General features: G+C 41.7%; 1 protein-coding gene across 1 annotated transcript in view; it reads right to left on the minus strand.

Moving 5' to 3' along the window:
- Nucleotides 1–19,554, minus strand: part of MAP1B (microtubule associated protein 1B) — a 65,085-nt gene extending 45,531 nt beyond the window's left edge. The window contains exons 1-2 of the mRNA XM_071731412.1: nucleotides 19,128–19,554; nucleotides 14,102–14,203 (exon numbers count right to left, since the gene is read on the minus strand). Of these exons, the coding sequence (XP_071587513.1) occupies nucleotides 14,102–14,203; nucleotides 19,128–19,305 (280 nt within the window). The 5' untranslated portion in view covers nucleotides 19,306–19,554. The remainder of the gene's footprint in view (nucleotides 1–14,101; nucleotides 14,204–19,127) is intronic.
- Between the last annotated feature and the right edge of the window lie 727 nt (nucleotides 19,555–20,281).

Consider the following 20,281-nt stretch of genomic DNA (forward strand, 5'->3'; position numbering starts at 1 on the left):
AGTGTGAAGCTGGCTACTCACACTGACTGCTTCACACTGCCTTTCATACCAAATTTGGACTATTAGGATAAACTTTACAGAATTAAACTGCCCAAAGTTCTTCCTAGCACTGCGATATATTTCTGTTTGGGCTTGACTGTCTCTAGCCACTGCACTGACCCAATACATCCTCCCTTATGTTCTACACTGCTGCAGAGATGGGCAGTGGTTCCTGAACCCAGCTCCCTCTGTCAAATCTATGTAGCAGATGAGAACAACAAGGCATATGAACTAGAGAGAATGTACAGTCTGTCAGTGTTAATCCTTCTTAATATTCTGCTTCACTCCAGAAAGGATTTAATTGTTTCTTAGATGGCTGTAGGGCCTCTGAGGTCCAACAAACCAGACATTTTATTTGAAAGAATCTTTGTAATAAATCCACCTATCATATCCATAGATTATTCTGGAGAGATATCAATCTCTCCTTGACTAATTAAATTGTCCTGATATGAAAATGCAGGCCAAGCCCAAAAGGCACAACAGATTTGCCAGAGTGTGGAAATGCCCCAAAATCTCAGGCTCTGGGAAGAGAGGCAGAGAGGCGCATGGACTCTGCCTGCATGCTAATGAACTCCACCAGATCACAATCCATACAGATGCAATTTAAATTGCCTTGCACAACTTCAGCCTCAGAGGCTTCTAATTAACCCTCAGCTTTGAGATAAGCAGCGATACAGAGAGATGGAGATGGCACAGCAGAGGTGACAAAAGGCAAAAGACTACTCCTTGCTCCTTCCCTTCCCCCATGATTTGAAGGTTGTGTCAGTCACTAAGCCAAACTCAGAGGGGTAATCAAAATGTCATTTACTTCATCTCTCCATGGTAATATAACTTTTACCCTGCAAGCATGCCTGGATTTAGGACTGGCAAGATGATTTTAGTATCGTAAAGCACACATTTCCATAGACACATGGCAGCCCTTGAAAGCATTTCACTCCCACTTGACACAGAGCTTTGTTGGAGAGGGCAGACAGTATTTCACCAGCTTGGCTTATGCCTTGCAGAGACACTCAGCTTCCTACAGAGATTTAGGTCTAATGGTACTCAACTGATTTATTGCCAACCCCAGCACCACCCAGACATGCTAGGAAACCATAGGAGAGAACTGCTGGGCTGCCATGGCAACCCACCAGCACAGCATTTCATTTTATGTGGAACCTTGCTACAAACTACAGACCAGATCACCACAACCACTTCCCTCCAAACATCTCTAGATGGCATCTGCAAATTGCAATTCTTCAGCAGCACTCCAATACTGCCCTACCATAATGGGATAGATTTGGAGGGACCCTTCTGCTTTCAGTAAAATTACTCGTAATTTACACTTGTTAAAAGTAGACTTTGTGAAAGTGATGTCATAATTTCAATTATAAGATAAACTGATGGCTACATTTTCAAGTGGTTTTGTCTTTTTGTTTGTAGGGTTGGGTTTTTTTAGTAAGTGGTAAGACAGCTGCTCCAGGTGAGTATCCAGTCCTGCCCAAAATTAAATCAACCAGAGAATATTTGAACAGCCATCAACCAGTACTTGCATATAACAAAAGGCTTTGTCCAGGCATGGGGGTGTTCAGTTTCATAAAATAGTCCTCATCTGGCTGGGTTTTTCTAATACAACTCAGAAATCTGAGGGAATTACACAAATTGGCGAATGGCTAATCTTAGCTTTTCATCTTGTCCAATCAAGTGGAGTGATTCCTGTAGTGATTACTTTCTAACATCTGGCTGGTGGCTTATATGAAGAGAGCTGGTGGCCTCATTTTGAATTCTAATGAAGACCATGCTGCATAATTCACTGATGTTGGATTCCCTACTGGCACACTTGGCAGAGCAGTCCCCAGTAGGAAGCTGAAGCAAGACAAAAGAATTAAATGTCATTATATCCCTGCAACTGAATAATCCAGATCAAGGATTGTCCACAGTGTCTGAGTGTGACAATGACAGTCAGCCTTGGTGTAGTCAAGAGGCAAAATTAAGAAATAAACTCCAGGTCTCTTGATTTGGGATATATCATGTGGTCTACAGTCACTGAAATACGTAATTATTTTTTCCTGTCCTCATGAAAGATAAAAGGCCATGCTGGGAATGAACTTGTATGAACAAGTATTTTTAGAGAAACAGTATGGAAATTCTGTGTCAAACTATGCACTACTGTATTCCTGTATTCATAACAGACAGTCATAGCACAGCCTGAGACAGGGGAAAAAAGCAAGAGATTTACTGAAGTTGACAAGTGAGTCTGAGCCTACTTGCTTAGGTTTCAGGTCTTTTATTCCATACTGCACTTTAAATTCAGCATGGGAGAGAAGGAACTCTGATACATCTGGGTGTGGCCACACTGCAGCTTCAAAACAAGTGAAGCTTGGGTATCTTAAGGGACAACCTGAAAATAAGAGAATCTACATGGCTGACTTCCACAGCTGTATCTACAGCATGTGTTACTTTATGCACCAATATGTGCAATGGTCTCGCTTTTCTCCCTACTGGCTCTGCAGAGTTAATGTAATGTTATATGATTTTCATAGCTGGTCATTATCTGTGGTCTCCACACTGAGAAAGCTCTTACCCTGCTGAACCATACTCCACTTTTCCTCCACGTACTACGAGAGATCTGTAATTTGCCAAGCCCATTTCACATTGAGGGATTCGTCCTTCACTGTCAGCGGAGCTGAATTGACTGAAATTTAAACTCCAAACAAGATCTCAAAGCAAAATAAAAACATATGTCTCAAATTAAGTACTATGACCTAAAAGCACTAGAGATGTAATCATACTGACTTAAGTATGTACTCGTTTACTGCACTGCAGGAAGGATAGGCATTGAGAATGCCATCTACTGGCAAAAAAACACCAGGGAGTGTAATTCCACTGCAAGCGATTTCCAAAAACGGGAAAGCATAACAAAACATGATGTGGGTTCTTGGTCTGTCTGGGTTTTGTGTTTTGGTTTCATTTTTTACCCAGTTGCTTATTTCAAGTTTTTCTTTTTTATAATTTATTTTAATCACGTAGTTGTAACTCCATGATTTCATGCCAAATTTTATGTAGAAACTTCACTGGGAATATGTTTTGAACCCCAAGTATATTATTAAACTTAACTATGTACCAGAAAAGGATAATGTCTTTAAACAGTAACAATTTAAAAGACAACAGACATAATGAAAAAATATGAATAGCGTTGCAAGACTGAGATTGCTTCCAGTTTTCTATACTTCTTATTCCACAGGATCTCAAAAACGATTCTCAAGAGTTCTTTAAATACTTGGTGCTAACATTCAGACCCTAAAACATAGACAACGCATCAAACTCAGGATTTAATCAGTTGGTTATTGTGCCATCACTACAGCAGCCATGATTTGAACCTTTATGTGGCCAGCCTGTGATTTGATTGTAAATAGTAATCATAGTGGAGAGTATCTGCCCTGTTAACTCCACTTAAAAAAATTAATTGTCATAGTATTAGGGCAAGGCAGATCTTTGTAAACTACATCTCTGATGGTTTGAAAACATCTTCCCTTGTTTTTCCGCTCACTGATAATTGGTGAGATTACTTATTGTGTCCTGTCCACACCCAGCCAACAACCAGGTTACCTGGAGTTTCTAATGAAAAACAGTTGGTCTGGTTTTGGCCTAACATTCTCTTAAGAGTGTTCCATCTTTGCAAGAAGGCCACAGACATGATGGGGTGGGGGTTAGTGGGGTTCAGCACAGCCTTTGGTCTAAATCTGATTCGATCACTGCCTAAATTAAGGTTACAGTCGCTGACAGAGAGACAACAATCACCTCAAAAGGAAGACCAACCAGTTGGAAGTGACAGAAGCACCTTCCAATATGTTTAACAGCAGAGAGGAAACAGAAGTTGATGAAAGAAAAAAACTAAAAAACCCAAAAAAACCCAAAAACAAACAAAAAAACCAACAACCCCCCAAAAAAAACAAGAACAAAAAAAACCCAAAAAAAAAACCCCAAAAAGCCCAAAAAAACCCAAACCATTTGTGAGCAGAGACATCCCTGACCGCAGCCTTTTCTAAACTCATGTCTTAAAAAAGTAAACATTCCTTTGTTGCTAGTGGTGTGGCTTCAAGAAAGACATCCAACCTGGAAGTGCAAGTACTGACAAGATGTTATTCACATTTTATCCATAAATTACCACCACTGAATCAGCATGGTGAAAATTTAAGTGTCACCTAGGATGAACACAAACTGCTCTGAAGTCTTGAATTATCTGCTAATATCAAAACTCAGTATTTCAATCATTTTAAGAAAGCAGAAGGGAACAGGATGAAATTTTAAAATAAGCTGGAGAAATACAAAATTAAATCAGGAAAATGGTAAAAATAGTTAGGGACATTAGTGTCACAGAATAAAGCCTTTGATCCATGCTTTGTCCATGCAAAAACTGCCATTGGAGACACCAAAGCTGCCTGTGAAGCATCATAGCAGTAGAGCCCTGCCAACTCAGAGCTGTGGCAAAGCTAACTACTAATGTGATGAGGCCCTTCTGAGAGGCCCATCACTGATGAAATCATTCTGCTCCTGGGTACTGAAGCTGGGGACTGTACTTGCAGAGTGCTGCATTGTCCTGGGTAGAGGTACCAGCTTACCTGGAGCTGGCAAGGTAGCTCTACATGGGGATGCCTTGCATCACCACTCTTGCTCTTCCAGTAGAGGAAGAAAGCTTTTAGAGTGGCCCTTTCTTTTACAGTCATCCCTGCTTTTTTATGACTGCAAGTCAAGACAAGAAGGGAGAAAGTGACACCAGGACAGGACAGAATATTATTGCCCCAGGCTGAATCTAGCACACTGACTACTAACCCCCTGGAAAGCCATAAGCACTTTGTTAAAATCTCATTTGATACTCAGACCACTCTAGGAAAGCCTGAGAAGCATGGAAGGACAAAGATAGTTTCATAGCTGTCTTCAACATCAACAGAGTAAAAGACTAGAAGCTGGAAATTGGTTGAAAGTTGGGGGATCGTCATCATGCTGTATGAAACTGAGGGGGGGAAAAAAAAAATCTCTAAAATGAAGTAAATCTCTCAGTTTCTTCCAGATTCTCTGCAAGATAGTGATTCCTTGGCCTGGAATTTGGTTTCAATTTAAACTAATTTAATTACAAAGGGAGTACACAGACCATGAAACAATTCAGGAGTCAAACCTGTACTTTTTCAAAACATACTTTTTAGGCAAGTATGTCTCTAATGCATGGCTGTACTGTACAACGAACTGAATAGTAAGTCAATAATTTTTAACAAAAACTGAATGCTTTGAATCTCTTCTTTCCTGTGATTACTCTCTAAATCATCGTGAAAGACTCGTACCCATCAACATAGCCCAGTAAATGGGTTTCCCCTGCTCAGCAGCCCCTCCTAGTAGATTTAGATCATCAGATCCTCCTGTTCAACACAAAATGTGAATGTTGTCAAGGTCTCCTTCCATATTATAATCCCCTACTTGACATACAATGACATTATCTAACCAAAGCTCAAGAGAAATTGTAATTCTTGTAGTAATTACAGGCTTTAATAGGCATAGGGGGTTGTTAGGTGCAGAGCAACTATTCCCATTAGGGAGTCTTCAGGAATACAACTGGTACAGCCAAACTATTTAGTTGAGACAGTACTATTATCAAAGGAGCCCACCATTACTTTTAAAGGGTCACATCAATTTCCATTTGAAATTCTTTTTGGTGACTTCTTGTTTACCACTTGGTGACAACGTGAAGAATGGTTAAGTTTTTCATATAATACAGCAATTCATATTGTAGGATACAGTGAAAAAAAAAAAAAAAAAGACCATTTCAAACCTTTTTTGTATAGTGGGTTGAAATGTAAAAAGAATAGCATTCTGTAATACAATTATTGAAAAACTGGACAGAAAGATTAAAATGTACCAAGTTGCTAGGAAATATTAACTGTACAAAAACCTAATTAGTATTGAAAAATATTTAAATCTTCCGGGTCTAATGAACTTTCAGAATCTGAGCTCTCAAGCTAGTAATGATAAGTTTGAAAAATTCAATAGTGCTAGACAAATTATTATGAGTAATGCCATTAAATTATTAGCTTGTGACAAGCATTAAATCCTATCCAGAGATACTCCTGAAGGCATTACCTTCTATATCTATTTAAATTACCAGTCATATAGAAAAAAAAATTCCATTAATTTTTTTTTTTTCAGTTTGTCTAAATTTTGTGCAGGATCTGGAGGATCAAGAAAACCTCAGAACACAACCTGAAGTTCAGAAACCATTCTGGATGGCCACAGTATCTACACCAGGACATGTGCTGGATGCTTCAAAGCCCCAAGATCAGAACCAAGACTGCCCCAGTTGGAATCTCTTCTTAGGCAACTGTTAGACTTCATGCCACATTTACTTCCCAGAAGTTCAACATGGCTCCAGAAGCAAAAAAATATGACTTGAACACAAAAGGATGAAAGCAAGGCTTCATTCTTCTCCGTTTTAGCATTATTCTAGTCTCATCTCTTTGTCCCATGTATTCAGGGCAGCTGAACCAGTTTCCTCATGCCTAAGAACGATCCAGGAAACATCTGTCCTTCCCTGATGGTCTTTTGAAAGGACTTACCTAAGACTGGAGACCCATTCTTGTTAACAGATACACATAGGATATTCAGAAACAACCCTTTCTATAAGAGTTTACTGAATCTGACTGGGATGGACTTAACTTTCTTCACAGCAGCCACTTAGATGCTGTGCTTTGGATTTGTGTCAAGCACAGTGCTTATGATCCACAAATGTCTTGGCTATTGCACAGCATCAAGGATTTCCTCTGCCCCACTCTATCCATCAGTGAATAAGACTGGGGGTAAACAAGAATTTGGGAGGAGACAAAAAGCTGGGACAGCTAACACAAGTTTACCAAAGGGGTGTTCCATATAATATTCAGCAACAAAATCTGGAGTAGATGAGTGGGGTTTTGAGTTTACAAGGTGTCTGTTATTCAGAGACTTGCTTGGGATTAGACTGGCTGTGTGAGGTGGTGAGCAATTTCTTTCAATCTGCATGCTGGTTTTTTTCTACTTCCTTCAGCTATTAAATTATCTTTATTTTGACCCACGAGTTTTCTTTACTTTCTCAACACTTTCAGGGACAGGGAACTCAATCCACCATAAAGAGACCTTAAAAAGCTTATTATTATTTGACACTCAAGACATGGGAGCCAAAGTTGGGATCAGTCTTTTACCCAGAAGAGCTACTGGACTGCTGTAAAACTGACACAGCTTCAAAAAGCTGCCTATGGCAAGGGGGGAGTTGACTTCAGGGGAAAGCCTCCATAGCTCATTAGAAGCACTCAGAGATTACACAGCATAAGAATATGGTTTATCTCATTGGAAGATATTTTCTGTTGTTGTTTTCAGTGGGTTCGGATGGATGGGGGGTTTTGTTTGTTTATTTTAAATAAACGCCTTCTCAGAGTTCTGATGGGCAGAATCTCCCACATACAGCTATGCAACAGATGAGGACATAAGGACACAGGACTTTGACTCACCTCACCACCATAGACAAGATCTCAAGTAAAAAAACCACATAAAATACATAAAATTTGCAACACAAAAAAAATACTGAAATTCACATAAATTTATTTCTCAATTGCAATTTTTTAAAAAAACTTATTTTTGCCTTTTATCAGCAACTATTTTTAATCATAAACAGACCAATTGCAACCAATAGAAAAGCCAGGAACCAGAATGAGTCACGTTTGTACATTTATGAGTCTATACTGCACACATAAGTCAGTATGAAAACTCAGGTCATCAGGACCACTGGCTTTTCTTCTCACTCTAGGAAGAAAGTGCCATCAGCAACTACATGGCAAAATGAAACCACCATGTCTTTTTGGTGCTACAGTCTGGAGATTGGATGTAAAGGCATGAGGCTCTGTTACAGAACTATGCAGCTTCCTATCTGTGACTATTACAGACTAAAGCTCTACCTTCCCTACCTACTCATAGGGATTGTAAGGTGCTACGGGATCCTCCCAGCAGCCTAAACACTGCACCTGATCTGTGGCCAGAGCTTAGGGATATCTTGTGTTTGACTCTAGAAGGCAGATGACAGCTGGAGCTCCTCATGTTGCTGCAAGGCTGATAGCAGCACCCACAGTGGCAACTCTCATTTTACAGATGGCCACAGGGATGAACACGTGCTCCCCATTCCACTCGTCTACAGAGAAGGAGCATCCCAACGCTTCTTCCCTGGGTCTGGCCCTGTTACTGCATACAGTGGTAGGCAACTCACTGTGAACAAAGGACCATTCTTGTCTGGAAAGACAGAAGTTAAAACGTCCATTTTCTCCCTCATTATGTCAAAATTTTGTCCTTGTTCTACCTTGAAAAAATAGTATTTCTTCTAATGCACAGTCCAATCCAGTTATTTCAGTGGCCTTTGGATCAACTCTTATTAAAAAGTGTAATTACAAACATTTAATATCTCTTGCAAGTGTCTGATAAACTGTACCAGGAAGTAACAGAAACTCCAGGCAATTAAAAAAGGTCAGCCTTAACAAAAACAAGAAAAATAGACATCTGAGAAAAATGGTGCCCATGACCACCAGAAACAAAATGAAAAAACTGGCAATGCTTTCACATTTATCCATGATGGAAGAGAGAAGAGGTAGGTCATCTGTAAATGATACTGGGGCAAGGATCAAAAATGAAATATTCTTTAAGGTCTTCAGTGTCAGACATTCCAAATATTCAAAATGCTAGTAAAGAAAGATTGAGGGACAAATAAGGAACATATTCAGAATTGTAATTCTATGAATTTTTATTTAAGAAACCTGAAGAAAATAACTGCTGTGAATGTACCATCAAGTATGCTGAATTGTCATTCTAATAAAGAGGAACAGAGATTCAGATTTCACAATAGTTAAAATTCTATCATTATTCACAACTAACTTAATCCGATGCCTCTGGTAGCTGCCTCACATAGGTCTAAAACCTGTATTTTAGATTAAAATATGGACTATTCTTGGACCTCTAAACTCCTCATATGTACTTGTGATACAAGGCATTTAAAAATAACCTCTCAGTCATTTTGCTGATTCACATTTACAGCTTAGCATTAGCTGGTGTTTTGGCAGTGAGATCATTCCCAAAAAAGCAAAAATGGAAATCATGTGACAGAATGATTGTCACATAAGTTAAACAAATTTTTCAATGAAGAAAAAAAAAAAAAAAAAAAAAAAAAGTGAGCGAGAGAAGCTATTTATTAGCCCACCTCTAGGATTTTGATTAGTACTAAGAAAGGAAGGCTCTGACAATTGATCTGTCTGAACATATATAGGCTATTACACTGAAATCCTCTCCTGAGCCACCAGAATCCTAGCACCCCCCATAAATATAAGCTCAGGAGCAGATGAGCCTCACATGCTACCCAGCCATGTCTCCTGTGAGGCTGGATGACCCCTGCCTCGTGCCTCTGGGCAGCTCCATCACAGCATCCCTGGACCACAGCAGCAGCGCCCTGAGGGGACACCACCCACAGCTGCAGCAGCCTGAGTCGGATCAATTCCCAAGTCCTATCCTGCCTCCATTTTCGTTATTCCAAGGCACAAATGCTTCAAGACACAAAACAAGTCGGGTAGCCAACTAAAATTAACCTCTCCAAACACATAATGAGCTAAAATGACTCCACTCGAAAGCTATTCCAGCCATCACAATCTATAATAGCTGAAGAATTGTATTTATAGGATGTCTCTAAATATGCATACCAGAACACTTGAGATTTTAAGCCAAATTAATTCCTTGGCACTTAGTGATGGTACTCTGATACCAGCTGAGAAATTTGGTCTTGACTTCTTGGCTCTTTTCTCCTTTCATTCTGTGTGATAGTTTTGTTCAAGTACCTACATCCTCTTACTTGACGAATTTTGATCAACTGCAGTTTTCAGTAAGACAGCACTGGAACCATAACCTCTAGCATGGTTACTCCATGAGCTCATGTTAAAAGCTACTAGGTGTAATATTAACTGGATTTAGATCTTTGATTAAGGCAACGGGTCTATCCACCCGTTTGGCCAAGTATGGAGCTGGGGCATTAATGACCAAAATTGCCAGATGCAGAAATTATCCACAGGGTACTAAATTTTAAAGATAACTTTTGAAGCTGAAACGTTCAGAATTAAAGCTGTTAAGTCTTTTTTTGGGGTAATGACAGTTTCAGATAAAAACGACCTTCTTTAGGAAGCCTGAAGGAGGCAAGCCCACTGCTGCTCATGACACAGGTGGCTGCCAAGGGGACACCTAATATGTCTTGCACTTTGCCAAGGTCTTCCCTGGCCCCAGGCTGGCTGGTGAAAATAAATTCTTGAGCACATGTAAAGAAGGACTCTCTTAAGCCAGTGCAGCCACCAAAGTGCTGACCTACAAGCAGCAGAAGGCCTCCCAGTACTGCTCAGAAAGGAAGCGCATCTTCTATAGATTGGCATTCTTGGTAACAGGATAAAATACAAAGTCGCATTGTTTGAATGAAGGTTAGGGGTGAGCAGCTGCTAAAGGACTATTTAAATAGAACAGATTTCATCTATCCAGGGGCTCAAGTATGCACCCGTGAAACACTAAAGTGTCCCCAGGTAGAAGCTGAAGGACAAAATAGCAGGTGTGGAAGTTCTGCAGAAGGGCCTTTAATAGATTAACCCTCCCACACCCTCACCCTAAAACCCATTATTTTGTCTTTTGTGAAGATGCTTTATGCAGATGAAGCTTTTTTTTTTTTTTTTTTAAACAGCTGCAGCTTCAACAGAGCTCTTTGCAAGATGCTCTGGTTGCTCTGCAGCATGCACATGTTACAATTTGCTGTTGGAATTTTTTGTCCTTGCCATGCTAGCATAAGATGAAAGTTATCAGTACATGACAAAGAAAACAGAGGGAAGTACAGGAGTACCCATTTTGAGTTATGTCGCTTGTTGTCTTGGCAACCTGTTAATAAGCTCTGTTACTCATTTTTCACCAGCACCTGACAACAAAATCTCTGCAAGACTGGGTATTATTAAGGCGTCTGCTAACTCAGCTGCTTCACAAGGTATCAGAAAAGATCTGCTGGCATTTCCATTCTGAATCCTATTTTGCAGGCCTCATAAATCATCCATAAATTGCACAATAGCTGAATACAGGATGCAGAAATACCACTGTGACAATCCATTCCCTTGAAAAGAGCATAAAAATGTGCTGGCATCCAGTCATGCTCCCTGCAGTATCAATAGGTACATTGCTATTCACTACACAGGGAGAAGGATTAGACCTCAAATTCCTCAAGTGGAAACACATGAATGCTTTGACAGACATATTCTCTTGCACGTCTCTCCTTTGACACCACGGGCTTATGGCGTGGGGACAGGATTGGCCCCATTTCCTCCAAGCTTCCCTTTGGAGAAGAGTCCCACCCTTCACACTGCTGCTGTGCGTATCCTCAAGCTGCTTTGAGAAGCATGCAAGCATGTACTGAGCCAGCACTGCAATTACCATAATTAAACACTATAACACTATAATCAAACAGGCTTCAGTCAGCAGTCAGGCCTGGCTGCTCTAGGAGCTGTGCAGACACGCTGGATGACTCTGCCCTTCCTCAAGAGTAAACTGTGTGTGAGCTGCACAAAGAGCTCAGCCTCAAAGGACTGGAAAAAAAGAAAAAAAAAAAAAAAGAAAAAAGAAAAAAAAAAAAAAAAAAAAAAAAAGCACTGTTTAATTACATCCCATAGACTCCCGCCCATCACCTGGGGTGAATACTTTCCTTGGACAAAACTTTCCTTGGACAAAAGGTTACCTAGTTACCCAAATTCCACAGAATTTCTAAGTTTGGGACAATGAGAGAATACATACTTAAAATTCTCTTTAGTATAACCTTTCACCATTTCACAGGTTAAACACTCAAAGTTCATAATTTGGGTACTAGAACAGAAACAAAATATTCTGAAATTTTATTAACAAATGGCAAATACAAACCCCTTCACCCTACCAAACAGTAGAGAGGACACAAGGGATCCTCACACAGATTCAACACCAAAGGACCACAGAAAGGAGCTAAAATAAATGATCCTCTGATCTGTGCAGTGGGATTCTGGAGGTGCAAGACGGCTTCCCCACAAAACTTTACACAAGAGACTGATCAAGAGGACTACCTTTATTCCTGGATTTTCCCTTCATCCAAAATGCAGGCTCCTTTAACTCTCTTTCAACACAGATTTTAGCAGTTTATTGTTTAAGGATTGAGCAGTGGTGAAAACACATTCATTACTATTTGTCATGGAGATGTTGATGAATTCCAGTCACATGCAATTAAGCTGTAATTCAACACAATGACAGACTAAACAAGCAAGTCTAGATAAACAAGAAAAAATCAATCAAAAATAAAATCCTAGAGGGAATTTTTGAGAGGATTCTAAAATCCTCTATTGAAAAAAGGGATGCATACTCTCATTTTATTTTTCATATGAAAACAGAGTATTTGCTTTACTTTAGTTCATGCATTGGTATCAAGACGTGTCATCTAAATAGTAAAAAATTAGTAACACTGGAATACTTTTCCTAAAGGAGACACGCAATGTCTTTTTTCTCCCTGAAGTTTTAAATTAATGCACATCCCTGTTAAAATGACTGCATCTTGCATTTCTTGAAGATAAGTTCTGTAATTTCACTAATCAGAATAACCCCTCTGTAAAACAAAGCAATGGTGTCACTGAGAAGCTGAATTGGCTTCATGACATTCAAACTGAAATGAAAGACATATATTCCAGACCTGAGTTTACTCTCATGCAAATTAGGACCTACATGCCTTGAATAAATCTTCACAGGGGGTATTGTTGTATTGGTTCTGTTGGTTTTCAGTCGGGGGAAGAATCACAGCTTAGTTGTAGGGTTTTTTCCTTAGCTCTAGCACTGGCTTAGCCTCTATAGATATGGGAAGATACAGCAAAATCTGATAAAACCTATGTTGCAAAAGGAAGAATTAGTTACACAAGACATTATATTACATTATTCAAAACTATTAGATCAATGCTGTCATGCTAGCGAAACATCAGCACCTCTTGGTCAGCAGTGTATAGCAACCAACCCTAGGAATGTGATGTAGTAGCATGATAGAACATTTCATTACTCTTTTTCAGCACACTTAGGAGATATTTCCAAAGCTGGAATTCATAACACACTTCAGGATTAGGTTGCAATAGTCATGATGAATAGCCACAATGATTTTACAAACCAAAGCAACTTCTACTCCTGTGACAAGTTGCTGTATTTTAACATTTAAAACAAGATTAATTTCACCCATACTCACTCAGCATTTGTTTTGTAGTGATGAGATGTTAGAAAACTTACCAAACACTTGATTCCCAAGTAACCAGGACAAAATAAAATCTTACACTTCACAAAACTGGATTGTTTTGTTTTGTTTTGCTTTATTGTATGAACCCTCTAAAGGAAGAACAGTCTTGAAGAAAAGGCAACAAAATAGATACAGTTTCATGAGCCCTGTAATTTTCTAATTTCCTCATACAAACCACAGAAAGGTACTGTGAGCAAAGGTGGACCCTCCTCCCCCCAGCTTTTCCTACCAAGAAAGAGAAAATTCCAAGTACTTTGGAAAAACACACAGAGCTTGAGCCATGCTTGTGTAACAGCCATGACATAATTTCTGGCTCTATCAAACTGCAGAGCTAACCTTTCAAGTTATTTTTTTTTTTTTTTATGTGTTCTACTTACCACAATATCAGTCTCTGGGGCTACTAGATTGGTGTTACATAAACAAACTGTTCAGTAAAGAAGGAAGTTTTACTTAACTTCAACATGGTCTTAAAACAAAAAGCTAGTAGCAAATTAGTCATGGTGACTAGAAGGCTCATAATTTTAAAGTTAAATGGTGAGAAAGTTAAAAAAAATGTATAGTTTTCAAGCCTTATTTTAAAATAAAGGCAAAAAAAATTCATTGTAAGGAATCAGAAATGAAAGAAGCCATACAGTTCCAGAATGCATTTATTAATTCTGCTCGTCAAAAAAAAAAAACCAAACAAACAAATAAAAATTTTGTGAAATTATTCCAAAAACTCACCTCGAACTTCAGGAGAGAATCGAGCTGAATGGCGAGACACAAAAAGTTTCAGTTCTTGATCCAGGTTGCACTCAACCAAGTTTGTGTCCCATGACCGGATTCCTAAAATTCAAAATACAAAACATCTAGCTTGGTACATGAGCACTGGATGCTTTAACTGAGTATTTCTCTATTTGCATACATGCTATTTCCATATTTCTAAATTCCCAACCCAGCCTTTCTTCCTTTCAAGGCATGCAGATATTTTTTTGGAAAGTGCTGAGTGTTCAGAAAGAGAATTTTGGACAGGCATCAGTCATAAGCAAAAGGAAATTTGCCTTTCCAAAGTGTGACCATCCTTTAAAGTCCCAGTTTTTGGACTGCTGGTCTCACATCCTAGTAGCCACAATATGAGAAGTTACCAATGTCTCTGAATTGATTTTAAAATACCAATACACTGATTTACAAAACTGAAAGCTTATATCACTCAGGGGACATTTCAGCCACATTGCAGGGCCGCCATACATGCCCTCAGGAAAAAAGATAGCATCACCTAACATTAGTATTTAAATATATTTACATAGTATTAAATTGCTAGCATCTTCATTCAAAAGCTTTGAAGCATCCCATATTTAACATTAAAATTTAAGCGATCTTTTCTTTACTTTCTTTACTTTCTTTATGAAGTATCAAAATTCTAGGTTTGAGATTTAAAAATGCTATGCTTGATCTCTTTTTTTGTTCTGTTAAGAACTGAACAGCACATCTGTATTCCCTACCTTTTCCCCCTAGCTACTTAGAAAGTGACTCACATTTGATCAAAAAAATGCATTAAAAAAAAATAACTAAAATTTGACATTTGACCAGAAGAAAAAAGCAGCACAACTAAACATTGCAAGCAAAAAGACCTATTTATAACCAATAATAAATCAAATAAAACAAAACCCCCACAAAACCAACAAACAAACAAAAAAATTTACAAAAACCCAAACCAAACCAAAACAAAAACAAACCAAAACAAAAAGAGGAGAACATGCTTAATATTTTTCTATCATTTTCTTGTTTTGAGATTGTTCTGAAAAACGATCTAATTTTAAAAAATAATGAACAGGTAGTTGCGCTACAGGTAAGTCCAGGCACTGCAGCAATTTTAAACACCAACACTACAATAATTTTTTTTTTTCCCTAAAGGAACATCAGTAGGCTTACACACATTACCTGGCAAATGCAGAAAGGCCAGCAGGTCAGGAAGTGTCTGGTGAGCCCTCCCCACTTACCTGACCTTGCCTTCACATGAAATTTTTGAGTTAAATCGTTGAGTTAAATCACTTCGGGGTTTGGTGAGAAGAAGAGGTGGCCTGAAGAGGTGTGTGGCCACCCCCTCACCATAAGACTAGCAGTAACACTGCTGCTGGTAACTCTGCCAGGGTTTCAAGCTCTGAGTGATAATGTTGATGCTGCCCCCGTGTTATGTTCTCTTTCAAGGTAGCGGAAACATCAGGACTAACACTGGCAGAAGCCATGTTATCAGACTGAAGGATGAGGAGGAGAAAGAGGGGGAAGAGCAGAGAAACCAGATCTGCAGTGCCAGTCTCCCATTGCAGCTCTGCAGCTCTTGCCCATGCAGCTCCATGCAAATGTGGATATCTGCATTTCAAGAGCATGGAGACTGTTTAGGGATAATTCATACAGGGCTTTTCCTTGTCAGCATCCCAGTCCAGGCAGGAGCATGTTCACAGCTGGGATACGTTACCAGTTACTAAGTCACTGTCATTTGAAACTATAAACTATTTTGGAAATACAGTATTGGAAATACAGTTTCATAACCACTCAAGAGAAAAATAACTGAGCTATAACCACCTCCACTTCCTAGCTGATGCACTGTTGTTCAAAGGCATAAGCAGCGAATCTCTTCTTCAAGTCTCCTTATTTTCATTTCTCAAAAATCCCCTGGCTATATCATGCATTTTTGGGGCTTAGTTTTGGCAGAAAAATACAGCTCAGCAGGCTTTAATATTTTCCAGGTGTTGGAATATTTGAGAGCAAGAAAGTAAAGATGATATAATATTGTGCACGTACAGCACATATGAAAACTATGGATAGTAAACTGGTGTTGATCATGAAGCCTAAGTATATTGAAAGAATGACTGATGAACTTGAAGAAAGTAGAGGATAAACAGATTTCTGGCCTGTGACAGCAAGCTTGTGTGGGAAGACTACAAATCCTTCTGGAGGTCAGTTAAGCAATACAGACTATGATTCAGCAGTACTGCTAATGATAGGGCCAGTCCACCATCCCTAGCTGCTTTTGTCATTAATCCAAATTTGCTGTAGGGATGGGATTCTGATTAGGCATGGTCAAGACTGCTCAGCCAGACAATGTCCAAAATACAGGACTAAATGCAAAATAAATAAACAAATAAATTACCCCCAGATAAATGAAGCTAAAGCTGGGATTTAAAATATCCCAAATCTGCAGCTGCATGATTCAGCAGTCTGGATGCAAAATTTATGCATGTACATTATGAAATAGCATAATGCATGATACACATTATATAATCAAATTGGATTTGGATAGAATGGAGGTAAATCTGCAACTAAAATCCAAGGTCAATCCAATGATGTAGAACATTAACAACATGGATGCATCTACTGGAAACATGGCTGAACTGGAGCTATTTCTTTCTTTCTGCAGTCTTAGGAGTGCAACGCCTCTAGACGCAGGACTAATCAGACAGCAGGCAGGGCACACCCAGTAGCATCTGCCAAATCAGCAGAAAAATCTTGAAGCTTTCTGTTCACTCTTCTCTTCTCTTTTTGGTGGATGGTGGGTTGAAGGACTGCCCCTTTAGCAAAGTCACATCCCAAATGTAATTACTGAAAGTGCATCTCACCATGCCATTCCCTCTTCATGATATATTAAGAAATGACTCTGCATCCACCAGGTTGCGTAGGATCACGCCACTGATGTGTTATCAGCAGATGTTTTCTTTGACACGTTGCTCTGCAGTTTGGCGCATGAATCCACAGTTTTCAGTGGTGGTACTCAAGAGATGTACCAGAGAGGTACAGATACAGAGGCGGGGATACCAAGAACCCAAAACACATTTAAGGCTCTGTTGAGAACAAAGGTTGAAACAACCTTTTTTCCCAGACTACTGCACACCTTCTGAAGAGAAAGAGGTAAGCTGAGCCCATATTTGCCTCATGCAGATAGAGCTTCAGACTCCCAGTCTACTCATCCAGAACAATGCACCTCAAAATCTGATCAATGTTTTTTTCCTAGCAGGCAAAATCTCAATCAGACTTTCTGACACTAGGAGCAGTGAGGTGACTTCTATTCCAAAATGATGAATAAAAGGGCCAAAGTGTTCCCTCTGAACATCTAAAACTGTAAGTGGGTGTTATGCTAAGTGGCAGGAGATAGCAGCAACAGAGCAATGCAGCAGGAACTGTGCAATAGAAGCTTCAAGAAGAGACTGAAGAGCATTTCTTCAGAGGAAGGATGACATCAGCTGTCTTGATGGTAGAAATTTTATCCATTTAGTCTATAATTCTTAATTATTTAATTAAAATGCAGCCAATTCACTTCTGACACAACCAAAAATTGAGACAGAGCTAGGCAAGTGCAATGCAGAAGATGCTTTGAATGACAAAGCATCTGCCTCAGTAGTTCTCCCTAGGAGACAATGGTAGCAATAAAGATGAACAGGTCATGGTGAAACTACTTAGCTGTGATGAGGCAGATCTTTGCCACAAACAGTCGTGAAAAAGAATCAGGAGAAACATCCAACTAAAGCAACAATGCCTGAGAAAGCAACAATAGAGACAAACCAAGTCCTAGCCGGACTGCTGAACCACACCTAAATGACGAGGCTGCTACCAATTCCTTATTCCAGGGTCTCTTCCTCCCCTCTAACAATGGCAAGTTACTAAAATCGCTGCTTTCACCAGCCCAGAAGAAACATACATGTTACAAAATAAGGTATCAATTTAGTTTAACAAACTATAGTGTCCAGCAACAATTTTCTTTGTGCTTCATACCACTATTACTGCAACGGGGATATTTTTTAATTTTTTTTTTACCTCTGCATGTATACTGCAACCTATTGTATCAGAAATCACACTGAAAACTTGTAAAACTGTCATTTCACTTGCGATACCCTCCTGTATCACCCTCCTAAGGGCAAAGATGTAGCGCACCAAAGCAGTCCGTAGCCGGACAATAAAAAGACTGAGGACTCGGGCATTAACTTCGTTACCCAGATGGCTTTTCCTTACTGAAATATACCTACTCTTGAAATATACCTACGCATATAACCCCTGAGTCCTGAAACATCCTCCAGCCGAGAGCGAAGTCCCACCGCCCAAAGTTAACACAAAGGCGCGGCTGCGATCCCGCTCGGGCACTCTTTGCCGCCGAGAAGGAAAACGCCCCGAATTCCCTCGGATGCGTTTGGCGGCGGGGATCTCTGGGTTCTGAGGGGAGCAGACACCCCGCAGCCCCATCCCATCCCCATCCCCAACCGCGTTTGCCGCCGGCGCGGCGGGCGCCCTTTGTCCGCACAGGGCTGCCATAGGGACCGCAGTGCGGACTGCGCCACGCCCACCCGCCGGTGGCTCCGGGCGGGCGGCAGAGGCGCGGCGGGCGGTGCGGGCGCTGCGGGCGCTGCGATCCCGGGTCGGCCTTGGCCTCTTCGCACCAGCACCCCAACACTGGCGGGTGGAGGGCTGCCTGCCTGCCGGGACGGCTCGGACCCCACTGCGGCTCTCAGCGGGAGCCGGCTCCGCCGAGCCCGTAACCCACCGGGGAAGGATGGAGGGTAGAAGGGGCTAGGGACGGGGGGACAGCGGCGGGACGCTTGTGGAATAAAGAACCGGACGCTGCGACCTGGGGACTGGTGTGCCCGTGACCTGCGTGGGGTGGGTGTGCGGGGGCAAGGGGGGTGGGGGTGGGGTGGGGGGAGTTGTGCCGCGGCCGCGCCCGAGGAGGGGAGAGGCGCCGGCGGCCGAGGCGTCGCAGCGTCCCCGTTCCCCGCCGCCTCACCTCGCTCGATGTTGGCGATGGCCCGACGCAGGTGCTCTTCGGTCACCAGCTCGCCGATGACCACCAGGAGGTAAAACTTGCTGTCCAGGAAGCGGTGGGAGAGACTGGGAGAGGACGAGGTGGGGTTAGGGATGCTGCAGGAGGGTTCCGAGTCCACTTCCACCACCACGGTGGCCATCGCCGACGCCCCGCTCCGCCCCGCGGCTCCGGGGCACTGAGAAGAGAAGGGCTGCTCGGCGACGGCTCCGCAGGCTGCAGGGAGGGGAGTGCGGGCGGGCGGGGAGGCGGCGGCGCTTTTATACGGAGACGGTGCAGGGCAGGGACCTGGCGAAGAGGAGGAGGAGGAGGAGGAGAAGAAGGAGGAGGAGGAGAATCGAGGGGAGCCGGCGCATCCCCACGTCGCCGCCGCCTTTCCAGCATCCACAGCTGATGTCATCTGCGGCAAATCATCCCCGCGGCGGCCCCCGGAAGCAGGAAGGACGCGGGGGGCGAACAACGCCCCGAGGGGACGCTGAGAGGTGCGCCCCGCGCCCATCTCCCTTCTGCCAGCGCAGGTCCCTTGCCCCAGGGACATCCCTTGCGCCCTGTGCCCTTCGGGGCGGCACCACCCTGACCCGGGCTCTGGCTCTGCCACGGGGGTCCTCGAGGCCCTCCTGGGGTCCCAGCCTTGAAGCAGGGCGGTGAGGAGCCGCAGGTGATGCTCCGGCAGACCTGGGGAGCTCCTCTGGGAAGGCCGGCATCGGGGCTCCAGCTGCTGCCCTCACGTCGAGGCATAAAAAAGCAGTTCCACTGCCCAGGACCAAGGGTCCTGTTTCTCCTGCATCTTGCTGTAGCACTGCAGGAGAATTTGAGTCATACAATGCACACACACACAGAGCCAGCAATCTAAATATTCTTGCTACCTTTTTTTTTTTTTTTCATTTGAAAGCAAGTCCCTTAGTAAGATGCTTCAATTGTATCCTCTCTGCATATATTCAAGGCTCATCAGTGAATGACTTACACTGAAGACATGTGGAAGAACACCATGAGAACAGATGGAGCTACGTAACATAAAGGTGCAAGGCATGAAGTGGTGCAAGCAATATACAGGCTGGGAATTGTTGAAGGAATCTGGTTTCTCAAGCATGTTATGATGTTGTGCCAGGTGCAGACTG

This window comes from Heliangelus exortis, chromosome Z (genome assembly GCF_036169615.1).
Source record: "Heliangelus exortis chromosome Z, bHelExo1.hap1, whole genome shotgun sequence".
Classification (NCBI taxonomy): domain Eukaryota; kingdom Metazoa; phylum Chordata; class Aves; order Apodiformes; family Trochilidae; genus Heliangelus; species Heliangelus exortis.